The sequence below is a fragment of the Cupressus sempervirens genome, chromosome 7 (genome assembly GCF_028749045.1).
Source record: "Cupressus sempervirens isolate cs-2001-9-10 chromosome 7, ASM2874904v1, whole genome shotgun sequence".
Lineage (NCBI taxonomy): Eukaryota > Viridiplantae > Streptophyta > Pinopsida > Cupressales > Cupressaceae > Cupressus > Cupressus sempervirens.
This window is the reverse complement of record NC_143124.1, coordinates 329,526,247-329,540,704: the sequence shown is the minus strand read 5'-3', so window position 1 is coordinate 329,540,704 and position 14,458 is coordinate 329,526,247. Positions and strand designations below refer to the sequence as shown.

The 14,458-nt window shown below is 35.2% G+C and overlaps 1 protein-coding gene across 1 annotated transcript in view; it reads right to left on the bottom strand.

The window, feature by feature from the left end:
• The window catches only part of LOC149546764 (protein LOL2-like), a 58,537-nt gene that overhangs the window by 28,456 nt on the left and 15,623 nt on the right, over positions 1 to 14,458 (bottom strand). Inside the window, exon 3 of the mRNA XM_089791347.1 lies at positions 11,850 to 11,963. Within this exon, the coding sequence (XP_089647473.1) occupies positions 11,850 to 11,963 (114 nt within the window). The remainder of the gene's footprint in view (positions 1 to 11,849; positions 11,964 to 14,458) is intronic.

Genomic DNA, 14,458 nt, shown 5'->3' with positions numbered 1-14,458 from the left:
AAATATATTTTATTCATACATGTATAATTATTTTTAACTGATATTATAAAAAAAATATTTTATTTTATATTTTACTTCTTCATTTAGGTTAGAGGGGGTTCAAAATTTATGACATTTAATTATTATAAGTCCTTTTAAAAAATACAAATAAATATGATATTTATATATTTTAGAGAACTATATAAAATTGTATATAAAGATTAAACATATCATAAGTTTACTTTAGACACGTTATATAATTTAACTGGAACAAAAATAAATTCGACTTGAGAAAGGATGCCTCTTATCATATTTTTTTAGATTATTTGTATGATATGTGCTATTGTGCTAAAACAATTGCAATCAAATTATATTGTCACAAACTTAAATAAACTGATAGCAAGGCATAGCGAGTATAAACGCAGAACGGTCAAGCAAAGATTGAGGGGACAATCAACGAACCATTCCAAATAGGATCTACGAAGTATTAAGATATACATCACAACAAAGCATAAAGCATACAGAATTGATTAAGGGCGTCGCGGATACATTAAAAGCAACGAATGAAACTAAGATGGAAACAAATCAGAGATATCATACAACGAGCCAAAGTGACAGCATGGACTAAGAAGTTGCTTAGTTGGAGCAAACAGGGAGATAGAGATAATGGTGCATGAATGGAGATAGGGATAATGGCACATGGATAACGTAAAGTGCCAAATTAATCTCTCTTGGGCATGTTAGGAAAAGCAGAGAGTCTAACAATTAAAGTTATATGTTTAGAGGTATCTCATACATATTGGGAATCTTGAATTGTGAGATATAATTAAATGGGACATGGACATCCAAACCCCTTAATATATATGTTATTAAATATGATATATGTTATTAAATATGATATAACAATTTCAGCTAACTAAATTATGGAAAGGTGTCAACAGAAATCTATAAATATGATACAAGTGATTGAAGTATCCTCCCCGTGGTCTTATATTGAGGATACATATATATATATATATATATGGAAAGGTGTCAACAAAAATCTATAAATATGATACAAGTGATTGAAGTATCCTCCCCGTGGTCTTATATATTTATGCATAAATAAATATATGAAATTGATAAAGGGGAGGAGTCTTTTACTAAAGATGGCAATACGGGGAAATAAAATGGACCTCGAGTGGATGATTATACAATTCCATGGGTATTGTATTTCATTTAAGTATACGACTTACAATCAACCAAGCTCGAGCACAAGAAGTAAATGGACCCTCATTGGAGCAATTTGCATCAAGGATACTAACTGAGATAAGTATTTTCTCATTATTATATCTTGACAACTACCTTTATTTACTTTTGTAGTTAATCTCTTATTTATATTTCTATATGTATTATACTCATTTATAAGTCTACTATTGTTTTGTTGACTTCCGCAAGGCATTTGACTCCATCATCCAAGTGGCCCTTTTCCATAGGCTTGGAGACATTGGGATTCATGAGATTCTTTTAATTGCTATTATGAGACTCTATGAGATAGTTGTAGGCAGATTCAGGACTCTCATGGTCTTCTATGATCCTATTCAGGGCATTATTGGGATGAAGCACAGTTGTTCTCTCTCACCGACATTGTTTGACATCTATACCGATGAGCCCGAGGTATTACTCAAGAAATCCTCACTCCCTGGTGACAGCTACTACTTGCACCAGGTTTTGACCTCCATCCACCTCTTCGCTAATGATGCGGTTCTTATGGCCTCCTCCCCTGAGAGCCTTCAAAGACTTCTTAACGGCCTTGCGTCATTCTATGACCAGTGTAAGCTTGTTGTGAACCTCAGTAAGACGCAAGTTATGGTCTTCAATTGCCTAAAGACATCGCAACTTCATTTTTACTTACAAGGCCAGAAGATTGAGTGTGCTTCCTTGTATACTTACCTCGGGGTCAAATTTTTAAGGCCCTACTTCAATTTGAGATCTGCGATTCAATCCAAGGTTAGCAAAGGGCTTGGCTCCCTTGCCATGATTGATAGACAGTGTTTTAGCAACCATTTCCAAATACTTCCTCTAAGTTGTCTCTTCTAGATTCCTTGGTTAGACCTACTGTGCTTTATGGTTCTGTGGTGTGGGGTCCCTCCCTATTCGACTTGGATTGGGCCACGATCGAGCGTATGTAGATGCTTTTTCTTCAACGTATTATCAAATGTCATTAGTCTACCCCATTCAGTATTATCTTCGTGAGTTTAGTGTGCACCCCTTCAGGCTTGGGGTCATCTTTGATCTGATCTAATTTCTTCACCGCCTTTGTGGGTTTGCTGACTCCACTAATGGTTGTCACCGCTATTCCTACCTAGCTTTTTTCTCCTCTATTGTTGTCGCTATTTGTTGTTGTTGCTAACTACAACACTACCACCAGAGCTTGTTGTTGGTACGCTCATGACACTTCCTTGTTGAGTTCGATCAAGATCAAGATTGACCATCTCCCCCCTTTTAATTTTCACTAGATGTTCCTACTCACCTCTTTCCAACTCGGCAGAAGCTGAGTGAGCATGTTAGAGTTGACAACTACAAACTATAATGTTAGAGTTGACAACTACAAACTATACCTGGCATAACCCACCCGATGGTTACAACCGCAGATGGCCTTCTATGATGAGCACTTTCTTGACATCCAAATGGGATTATCTCTTGCCCACGTTACTAGTTTTTCCATTAGAGCCACGCCCTGCGTATCTCCCTGGGTTCCTTCTGTGTTGGTTCTCATAGACTTCAAATTTGGACTAATCACCATCTTGTTAGGGATGACCGAATTTGTCATCTTTGCACCATAGGGGAGGCAAAAACTAAGACCTACTTCATTTTTCGATGCCCCGTTTACAGTGTCTTGCGCTTTACCTCCGTGTGGCGTCCAAGCTTCGTAACCACACACTGCAATTCCTTTTCCCACAACACCGGGCTTCAATTCATCTTATCACGGCCTTCTTCACGCCCTTGCCTCCCACTCGAAGTACAAAGCGATCGCTCGATACTCCTACCACCTGCCACTCCAAGTCTGTCAAACGCCATCATGAGTACACTCAGCAATATCAGTCTTCCAACAATTCTCAAAGATGGGATAGGGCCCCCATCTGCCCTAGCCTACACCCTTCAGTGCTAGACTTATTTCCATTATGGAAGGACCCCTAGTCCTCTCCTCTTTGGTCTCCTTTCTTTTTGCTTTCCTTTTTGTAGTTCGTTTTTGTTTGGTGCTCCTTCTGATGTTGTTTTGTTGGTTGTAAGCTTTAAGTCCCATAGACCCCTTGTGGTCTTTTGTTGGACATTAATCAATTTTCTTATCTTATAAGAGCTATTTGCCTTGATCTTTTCTTTTTTCTCCAGGAATATTCTTGCAGGAAAAGATTGATATCAAATATCAGATTCAGGGGGAGTCATTGGATGAGGAGCTCAAAAGATTTAGAGGGAATCTGAAAGTCCATGCGTATGATTGCATGATTTTAATGGGCTTGCCCTCTATGTACATCATGAGGAAGTGAGGACTTCCAAATGATGATTACTTGTATTTGCAAAAGTTATTGAAAGGTGACAATCTTACAATAACTTAATTTCCCTTATGATGGATATCTTATGATGTCTAAGAAGATCGTGAAAGATTATAACTTGCATGGTGGATAAAGTTCCTTAAACAGACCATGGCCTTTTATTGTGATTGACATCTTATGATGTCTAAGCAGATCATGACAGATGATGACTTGCATGGTGGATTAAGTTCCTTAAACAGACCATGGCCTTCTATTGTGATGAAAATCTCATGATGTCTAAATAGATCATGAAGATGATAACTTGCATAGTGGATTAAGCTCCTTAAATAGACCATGATTTTTTTCTATTGCAAGTATTATTGAGGATACATTATCTAAGGACCTTTTTTTTTAGTACTAGTGAATATCATACAACTCGATATTATGAGGCCATTACTCTTGATATCATGAGATGATATCTAAATGGTGGATATCTTCTGATCAAAGATATTCCTTAAATCATATACCATCGAAGTTATTATGTATGTATGAATATGTATATATATAAGTCGTCTTATTACATTTGCAGTGATCATCAATAAAATAACAATCTTCTATTCAAAGATCAATTTGATTAATAAATACTCAATAAATATAGTTGTTTTTATATTCAACTAATTAATAAATGCAAACGAAAGTGCACCTTGAACTTTCATCATAATTGCCACAATCTCTCTCTCTCTCTCTCTCTCTCTCTCTCTCTCTCTCTAAGTGAACATCAATATCATATATTGCAATACATTTAACATCCTCTCTTATAGTTCTCTTTTATGTTTCTTCCATGTGGTTTCTTACCAAAATGACAACCACAGATTCTATATGTTACTAAATTTTTTAAATAGATTTACCCTACTTCACTGATTTTATGGCCTACAATGTAAATATATCATATCATATTTCTAGATAGATTAGTCCCATGTCAACATGGCTCCATCAAGTGTTTTTTATATAAAAACTGTGTACTTCAAAACCTACATGAACAAAAGCCCATTAGATGATAGGATTTAAAAATATTTTGAATGGTTGAATTTTTTAAGTGAAAATGTGTGTCAATATTTATATATCAAGAACCAAATATTATTATCAATGATTATTGACACAATAGAATTCTTGGGATGCTTTTCTTAATGCAAGAGATTTTTGTTTGAAGAACAAGAACACCCTTGAGATTTCTCTTTCCATGCTAGATTCATCATCAAATCCTTTACAAGTTATTTGATTTAGACTCAATTGGATTCGTCTGCATTTCTACTATATAATCTATGATGTAAGCTTTCATATAAGGAAATATTTATGTTCATTATAGTTGGAGTCCTTTATCGTGCTGAGTAATAACGATCAATTCTTGCAAATGTAATAACACTACCATTTATTTTTGTGTTCGAAATGCACATTTGAATATCATATATATATGAGAAGAGGAGACATGTCTCATGAAGAGACATGTCTCCATATGGTAAATTATAAGTTATCATCATTAGACAATATATTACCAATAATATATAAACATGATTATGTATAACATATATATACATTATATATAAAATATATTATATATTTAATATATATATATATAGAAGTAGATATATGAGAGTTTGTCTAATTGATGATTAACCAATGACCATACAAGGATTATCTCTAGGTTCATTCAATCTGACTGAAGCTACAACATTAACACTCCCTCTTAGCTAGGGAGGATTGTTATAGAACACTTTAAGCTCTCAAACATATAAAGAGATATAATATCAATATGATATTCTTGAAATGGCATATTTAAGGATATCAACATATATCCGTCAACTTTCGATATCATCTGAAGTTTGATTCAATAAGAAATATCAATCACACTTATATTCTCTTGGTATATGCACTGGCATCATGTTCATGATGCCTACCAAAGGACTATGTTCTAGGATATGAGTTCTCTAATTTCCAGCACACTTCAGCACAGCAACTCAATTAGTCTATCAAATAACAAGTAAATATCTCATGTTCTCCATCATGACAAGTATCATGTTCAGCATTCCAAGACAACAACTTAATGTAGTCTATCATGATACGTTTGTTATCAACATATCCGACATTCTATGACAACTTAATGTAGCCTATCATGATACATTCATTATCAACATACCCAGCACTCTGGGACAACTAAATAATGTAGTCAATCATGATAACAAGTCAATCCATTGTTAAGATCGTCACCTTACAATAGCGACCACACAATTACATCGATGAAAGATCATCACCTTTCATGACATAATCAACATATGCAAAATAGTAACTCTAATGATATCCACTATGAACTAAGTCAAAAGGTGGATCCACCATAGCTGCTCCTACAGGGTGGAACGAGGGCTTTCACCTCAAGCTTCTCTCTCATGAAGAATGTATTACAAGGAATTTCACCTCAAACTTCTCCCTCTCAATCTGTTGACCTTTTATTCAAGGTTGCTTCTGATTGGGATGTCAGACTCTCTCTAAAACTGATACCAACCTTCTGACCTCCTTGCACAAGTGTCAGACTCCCTCTTTATATAGAAGGATACTCGTAATCTCAATCATCAAGGATATTCGCTTCAAAAGACTCACTTTATCCAACTTGATCATCAAATGACTAAAGAATTCTAGATCACAACTTCTTTAAGGCTACTATCATAAGATTGAGTTTGCACAATATTTGGTAGAATGTGTAAAGTACCAACCTTCTTTTCCTACAAGAACATCCTCAAAGATAAAGGAAAATATCAAGGCAAATAACTCTTCTAGTATGTATGGAATTACAAATAGGAGAGAGACTACAATGAGTAGATAAATAAAATATAAGAATACTTATTTGCACACGAAAGTTCAGAAATTGTCTTCTTAGATTATTTGAGAATGGAACATCTTCCCTCTAAAGATGGTTCACGTGGGAACATTGACTAGTACCCGCCACAATGTAAAATTCCTATTCATTCTATTTTGTAGTGTTGATTCCAGTGATGACCAAAACATGGAGTTTTAGTCGTCACATTGCTACATGAGTTTGCACTCTCCCTCTACAACTCAAGTTCTAACTTATTCTCTCTTCGTCCAAGGATGCCTGTAGTAGATTATGTGACTCTAATGACGGGCGAATCAATATGTTGCTACTAAGAATGCAATAAGGTCTAATTTGACCTCCATTCGAAGAGCAAGAATATATTCTTTGACAATTCCAATCAATTTTTGTTCCCCAAGATCCCCATGTTAGTTCCTTCACGGTATTTATTTTTCAACTTGTCTTGTTTAAGACACTCTTTTTTTTTTTTTTTTTTGTTTGTGAAAGTTGTAAAGATGAGGAATATCCTTCTCATCATTTCTATAATCAAATGTATCCTCTCAATGGCAATTGGTTTTCATTTAATTTAGTGAATTTCTGAACTTTGACTGAGGCTTTTACTTGAAAAGTTTCTCTGCATATCAAAGAATTTGTTTACAAACACGGATATTGTATCAAAGTCTCTGTGTAAGATTTTGATATAGATGAATGCATAGAACTCCTCCTATAATCCTTCGAATTTTTTTACAAACATGGATATTGTATCAAAGTTTCTGTTAAGATTTTGATATCCTTTTTTTTTTTTTTTTTTTTTAATTAGATTGCAGGAATCAGGTGCAGCACAGACCCCCTATAAACTGCAGTGCGCCGGGTAAACTTTTTAACGTGACCGGTAGCGCTAGCGCAACACGCCCACGGATACCACGGGGATGGGGGAGACTAGAACCCGTGACCAACCCTCTGCAACAGGGAAGATTTAGCCAACCAAGCTAGGGCCCCCGCCCTAATATCCATGAATGCATAGAACTCCTCCTATAATCCTTCTTTTTAGTTCCTTTAATATTAGCACTCAAAATTTCACCAATGATTCCAGTTGTTTGTAGTTGTATGAATGTTAAGTACGGCGGTCTTCTTGATGATACAAAGACCAATACGAGTTTATTGGGTTATCCAACATATATAAAAAGAAAAGGTATCTGCAAGCTCTTACAATATGAAGAAGACTAGATTTCTTTATTTTAAAAGCTCTGTTGTATTAATTCCCAAGGAGAATAATTATTTTTTGTGGTAGGCATAGAAATTTCCTCTGATATAAATACATCTCTATTGTATATGTTGCTTCATGATGCTGCAAAAATGATCAAAGTCTTCGGTGCCAGACGGATCACCACTTGTCCCATGAGGAACACATTTGTCGCCTTTGTACTTTATCCGAGGCTGAGACTGAGACCTATTTCATTTTCAGGTGCCCTATCTACTATGAGATTAGAGACAGGTTCTATTGCCTATTCAAAGACTGCATATCCTTTCGGCCTTCTTCAGCTACTCTAACCAGCAATGTTTAGCTCTTTATCCAAGAGACCTCCCAACTACGGGACCATACTTTACAGCTCATGTTTCCTCAGAGTCAGGCCTCCAATCAGCTCATCACACTTTTTCCGTCTTTATCTCCTTCGCGAGGTATGAGCCACAACTCACTACAACCATCGTTGGACATACCAAATCAGTTAGATCTCACTACGGCTTTCTCAGATGGTGGCACCCTACTTCCAGTGCTTCTCTAAGACAAGCTCGGACCCCTATTTGTATTGAGCCTTATCCTTCAGGGCTTGACTTCTTTTCACCGAGCAAGGATCCCTAGTCCTTCTCGTCTTTTGTTCCCTTTAATTGGTTTCTTGTTTTGCTCTTTCCTGGACACCATTTGGTGTGCCAATTGTTTCATTCTTTCTTGTACTGTTGTATCCTCTAGTCCCTTAGACCCCAGTTGGTCTCTTGTTGGACAATAATATTATTATCTTATCTTATCTTATCCACACATGTCTATTTGGTGCTTCATATGCCTTCACAAGACCACTATCATAAGAGTTGTAGGGTTCACTAACGTTAAAAGATAGAGAATACAGAGAAGTGTAGTGTAGGAGACGATGATGTATAATGCCTTCGTATCATATCAATAATGACTATGGAAATTTGATCAAGCTCTCCACTCTAAGAAGTTGACTGATAGACACAAATGCAACCTTTCCCTCAACAATTCACATATCAAAATACAATAAAATTGCAATTCATATTGCATTTCGTATATGATTTGATGGATCTATCAACCTAAAGCGCTATTTCTGACAATCTCTTCTTTTAATTACCAAAATTCTATGAATTTCGTTATCTTCAACAAAGCAAGCAATGCGATGAGAGGTACTCTTACGTGGACTTATGATAGGACATCATTACAAGAATACACTTGATTTTTATTGCTGATGTTTGGGTCACTTCCACTCCTTGTTGACCTTCATAATGTTCTTGTCGTCAAGTCAAATATATTTAGTCCATTTCTTAATAATTGCTTCTTCCTTCTAAGCAATGTTATATCATCCCATTTGATCGGTTTTAATAGTGATTACCTCTAGATATGTCGCACGAGGAGTGTACTTTGTCCAGCTATCATACCACTTTCGCATGGGTCTTACAGTTTTGATTTCCCTTTTATTTGATCAATCCATCGACAATATTCCTTTAATACAAATTATAACCTTAATTCTTCAAGCCCCACTAAATATTGTTGCGCCTACACAATAGTTTGACTCCTTTAATCAAGGGATGCCAAAAAGCAGGAAAATGGCATAGAGAGTAGAGTCAATAGCATCTCATGAAAATGACACCACCATGCTTTTCAGCATTTGTATCAGCGATGACTACAAGATCCTCATCGGAAGCATTTTTATTTACAGCAAATACTAAAATTTCCAAACATTGGAATTCATATATTTATTCACATATTTCCTCCTTCCGTTGTCGTATGAACATAATATTAAATAACTCCTTTCAATTTTAAGGGTGGAGACAATTAGTATGTTCCCTAGGAACACATGCTATTTCCATTACACCATCAACTCTTAAGGATGACCCTATTGCATTACCAAAAGTAAACCATCGAGGACAAACACTTACAAGTCTAGAAGAATTTCTTCCATCATGCAGGTTTAAATCTCTAGTACACAATAAATATCAAATTTATAAAGTTACCATGCGATTCAATCTTCCAAATGCTACGTGTATTAAGAGTCTATTTAATTGTTGCTATAGATGAATCTCAATTTCCTCATTTTATGTATACTATGGTAGCTCCCATGTTGTTGTGATAATTGGGCCAATATAAAGGATTTTCATTATTTAGTGGTTGTCGTGACCCCCGTCCTGATAAGAATGCTATAATTAATGTCATTTGTACGCCACAATATCACAAGCGCTAATATAAGTATTATGTTGCAATGCCATTATCCCTCTGCTACTAATATATAACTCCATCGTGCATTAGTACATGAGTGTGGACAATGGACTTCGCTCTACACCTCCAATATGTATTTGGTCAGAGATCTTGTTTGTATTACCTATTTGTGAGGCACGATTTAGCAAACTTCGAATAGGAGTCTGCACCGATGTGAATCCCCCTTCCATACCCTTTCTTTTCTCCATCTCCTTAATCTTTGTCTTGCATTTGCAGTTGGTCTCTGATACCATGTTGAGTAATAAGGATCGCTTCCTCTAAATGTAATAACGCTACCATTTAATTATGTGTGTTCCAAATGCAGATTTGAATATCAGATAAATATGAGAAGAGGAGACATGTCCCATGAAGAGACATGTCTCTATATGGTAAATTATAAGTTAATCATCATTAGACAATATCTTACCAATATTATATAAACATAATTATGTGTAACATATATATATACATTATATAATATATAATATAAGTAGATATAGGAGAGTTTATCTAATTGATGATTAACAAATGACCATAGAAGGATTATCTCTAGGTCCATTCAATGCAACTAAAGCTACAACATTAACATATCGTTGGAAAACTTAGAAACATATTGGTAATGGAATCTAATAATCATCTAGTACATAAATGCATGCAAAAAATAGACCATTTCTTTTTATTTGATCTTACACACCTCTTCAGCATACCCATTGCACACTAAGGTGCAATTGCTAGTGTATATGTGATCCTAAGAGCACACATCTAAGCAGATGTATGATGAATCAATGAAAGCTAAACAAGAACTTGGAAAGAGGCAGTCCATGCATCGTAATTATAGCAGGGGTAATTTACTGAATTAAAATTTAATGAATGGCACATTAAAGTTGTGCCGACCATAATTAAGATGCAATATTATTTACATCAAATTTAAATAAATTTGTGTCATAACTCTTCCACATACCTATTGCACACTAAGGTGCAATTGCTTGTGTATATATGATCCTAAGAGCACACATCTAAGCAGATGTATGATGAATCAATGAAAGCTGATCAGGAACTTGGAAAGAGGCAGTCCATGCATCGTAGTTATAGCAGGGGTAATTTACTGATTTAAAATTTAATGGATGACATATTAAAGTTATGCCAACCATAATTAGGATGCAGTATTATTAACATCAAATTTAAATAAATTTGTGTCAAGATGCAATCAAGGGAGTTTGATAGACCAACTGCCCACATAAATAAATGTATATTGTCTCAATCTACAATTATCACCTGCTCACTAAAATTATACCATCATTTATATGTATCTTATGCAATGTAGCCTCATATGGGTTCCGCTGATGGTACAGGATCCAGATAATTAGACTCGAGTCAATCTCATGCTCGTGTAATATAAGAAGGTTTCCCATCCTGTAGAAACTTCAGCAAGCTCTATTTTATCAACCATTTTCAGTTAATAGGAAAGGAACAAACAATAGATAAAGATGGAAACTGGAAAGGTAAACATGAAATCAAGAATTCAGAAGAAATTAATTTTAGGTTGCTACTTGATAGTTTCCATATTTTGAAAAAAAAAAAATCATTATAAATGATTACACCGTGGATCATTCGCCATCCAGCTTGTTCAAAGAGACTACAGAAGTCCTCTTTGAAGAAAATCTATTCAAATTGATTGCATGTGCACATGTAGACATGTGTGCGCAATCTTTACTTCCAATTATTCTTCATATAAGCAATATGGTAAAAATGCATCTTTGTCCTACTCCATCTTTAAAAGTTTGTTTTCTATTTAATGCCAGACTGCTGCAATTAATTTTCCCCATGTATTTATTTTCAGACCACGAGAACTATAATAGAAATAACATGGATGAATAATTGTAATCAACTGATACATTGTAATGAAAAGGCCAAATAAACACACTGAAGACCTTCATACTAAAAAAATTTAATATGCATAGAACTTCTCTGACATTTACAAAGACATGACAATAAACATTAAAACATATACCTTCCATTGCAAGATTAACTGTGTGGCAACAGGAACACTGAACACTTGTTGCTCCACGAACATACATTAATAATGTGCGACAACCTCCACAAATCAGCTGAGCCATTTCTGTCCCTATATATAGAAACAAAAATATCACCTTAAAACACAGCATGCAAATATAATTCTCCAAGGTGCAAATGTTAAAACCTCCTAGAAAAAAATAACAATGCAATCAACACAGAATGTTCGACAAATCTTAGAGTTTCCAGCTTTGAAAAATGTTTCTAAGACATGCAGTAAATTTTTAAAAGAACACTGGTAATGACATGGCATAAACCCTTAGTTACCAAGTTCGGACCCTCAAGCTCGGCTCCGGATCCGGATTCGTCTGGGTTTGGATTCGTGCTTGGGTCCGGGCAGGGCCCCCTAATTGGGACTCTGGGCCATAAAAGTGTTTCAAATTACATTAAAATATCATTTTTTAATATTTTCAATGTATGATTTTCTTTACAATATTAACATTGATTAATGAGCAAGTATTTAATGTTTATCTTTGACATTTGGCATTGATCAATGATCAAGTAACATTAATATATTCATACTATGAAATGACTTCGTAAGTTAGTTTTACAACTATGCATGTTTCTCTTTTTTTTGCATATATATATATATACTCACGAACCCAAATGGGAAAAAAAAAAATTGCCCGAACCCACGAACCCAAACCCTAAACCCGAATCCGTCCCTGAACCCGAATCGACAACTTAGTATAAACTTGAACATAGAAACTCTCAGTGCACTTTAATAGTGGATATACCACATTTTCCCAAAATAGAACTTAGATGTATCGATCACAGACCTCAATAGAAATTCCATACTTTTTTTGTTGATCTAAAAAGGAATGAACCTGTTTACATAAGGTTACTAGGATTTAAGCCTTCCTCACTTTAAATAAGGAAAACCTCATTGCCTGAGGGGGGCCTTTTGCTAGTGACTAACCTAATTAAGAATTTTTCAAGGCAAAACTATACCAAAATCTAACATGCATTTTATTGGGTGGATATTTTCCAACCAACAGTTTCGGGTAAAAATCCAATAGCAAAATAGGATGACCAGCCACAACGTGTGAGACAGAGTCTTGCCTACCTTAAAGGGAAGGCTCCCCCTTCTCACCATTCCTTGGATCAACTCAAGGTAAGCAAGAAGTCAAGAGATTTTATAACATAGGTGTTACCAATATCTTTTCTTCTTATCTGTCAAGAAATAATCCACTTACTCGTAGAGCGAGTAATGGGCAAGGTGAATATCTAACTACACTTCTATCAAGCACTGGAAACAGTGATACCGATAAACCTTCACTAACACAAACGCTAGCTGAAAACGTACCAGTGTGGCTCTAAGTCTGGTCGTACTTCTATATGGAAAAGCTTTACAATTAGGTCACAAAGACTCCTAAAAGTAAAAAAAAAATTGAACTATTTTGCGAATTAAGAACGAAAATATAAGCTACAGACAAAGCTTCTAGCTATACGCTTCCACAATTGCTCCTAGTCAAAGCTCTGGCTCCAATTGCTTCTTAACTCTTTTCTATTCAATTCACGAGATACAATTACCAAGAAAACGAGATAACATGAATCAAAGATAACTTAAATGAATTATAGACAAAGCTTATAACTCATGCAAGTAACAATCTCACTTAATCAAAGTTAAGACTCAAATGCTCCTTTATATTCACTTTCTCTCAAAATAATGCTTACACAAACAAAGTTCTACTTGCACAATTTCTCCAGAACACTCTTGCATAAAGATGATGATGATTTTACAATGAGAGGGCACTCTTTTGTATAGGCACAAGAGTCAAGAAAAAGGTAGAGGAAAAAGTGGGAGCAAATCAACAACTTTGAGCTAGTCTAACTATAGGAGAAAATAAAGGGTTACATGCAACTGCACATGCAACTCGTATTACATCTTCTACATACACATGTAACTCGCATTACATGTAATTGCACTTTTTCATGTAATGCATCCTTCACAACTACTAACATGAAATAAAAACAAAACAACAATCTCTCAGTGCCTTGAATTTGACGATGTCAGCACTATGGGAAGATCAACGATTTCCATGGTCTTTGATATGGCTTCTACTCTCACTGCATTTGCATATGTTAATTGCACAACTTTGAAATTTGTTGTTGTAGTATCTAACAAGTGTTTTGTCAAGGATTTATACAAGACAAACTTGTTCATCGTGTGTGAAGCAAAGTCTTTAGAATCTACATCAGCATTGATCCTGATTGTATATTATGAGTTTACTGTTTCTACTGCAATAAGATTACTAGAGTCATCAGTAACACGACATCCCATCTGTTCCAAATCACAAGTAACACTTGTTTCAACTGCTTGACAATCTCCAAAGGCCACCTGCAACTTTATGATCAGCTTCCTCAATGTCTCCTCTTTGTAACCAATGAGTCCTTGAAATCTAAACAACATTTCACATGACGGAGGAATGTCACATGAGACCAAGGCATCCAGATCAAATTTCATCATTTCATCCCAATCATCAAGGATTTCCTTCAAGTTATCTGCTTCTTGAGTTAAAGAAGAGATTAAATTTCGCTCCATTT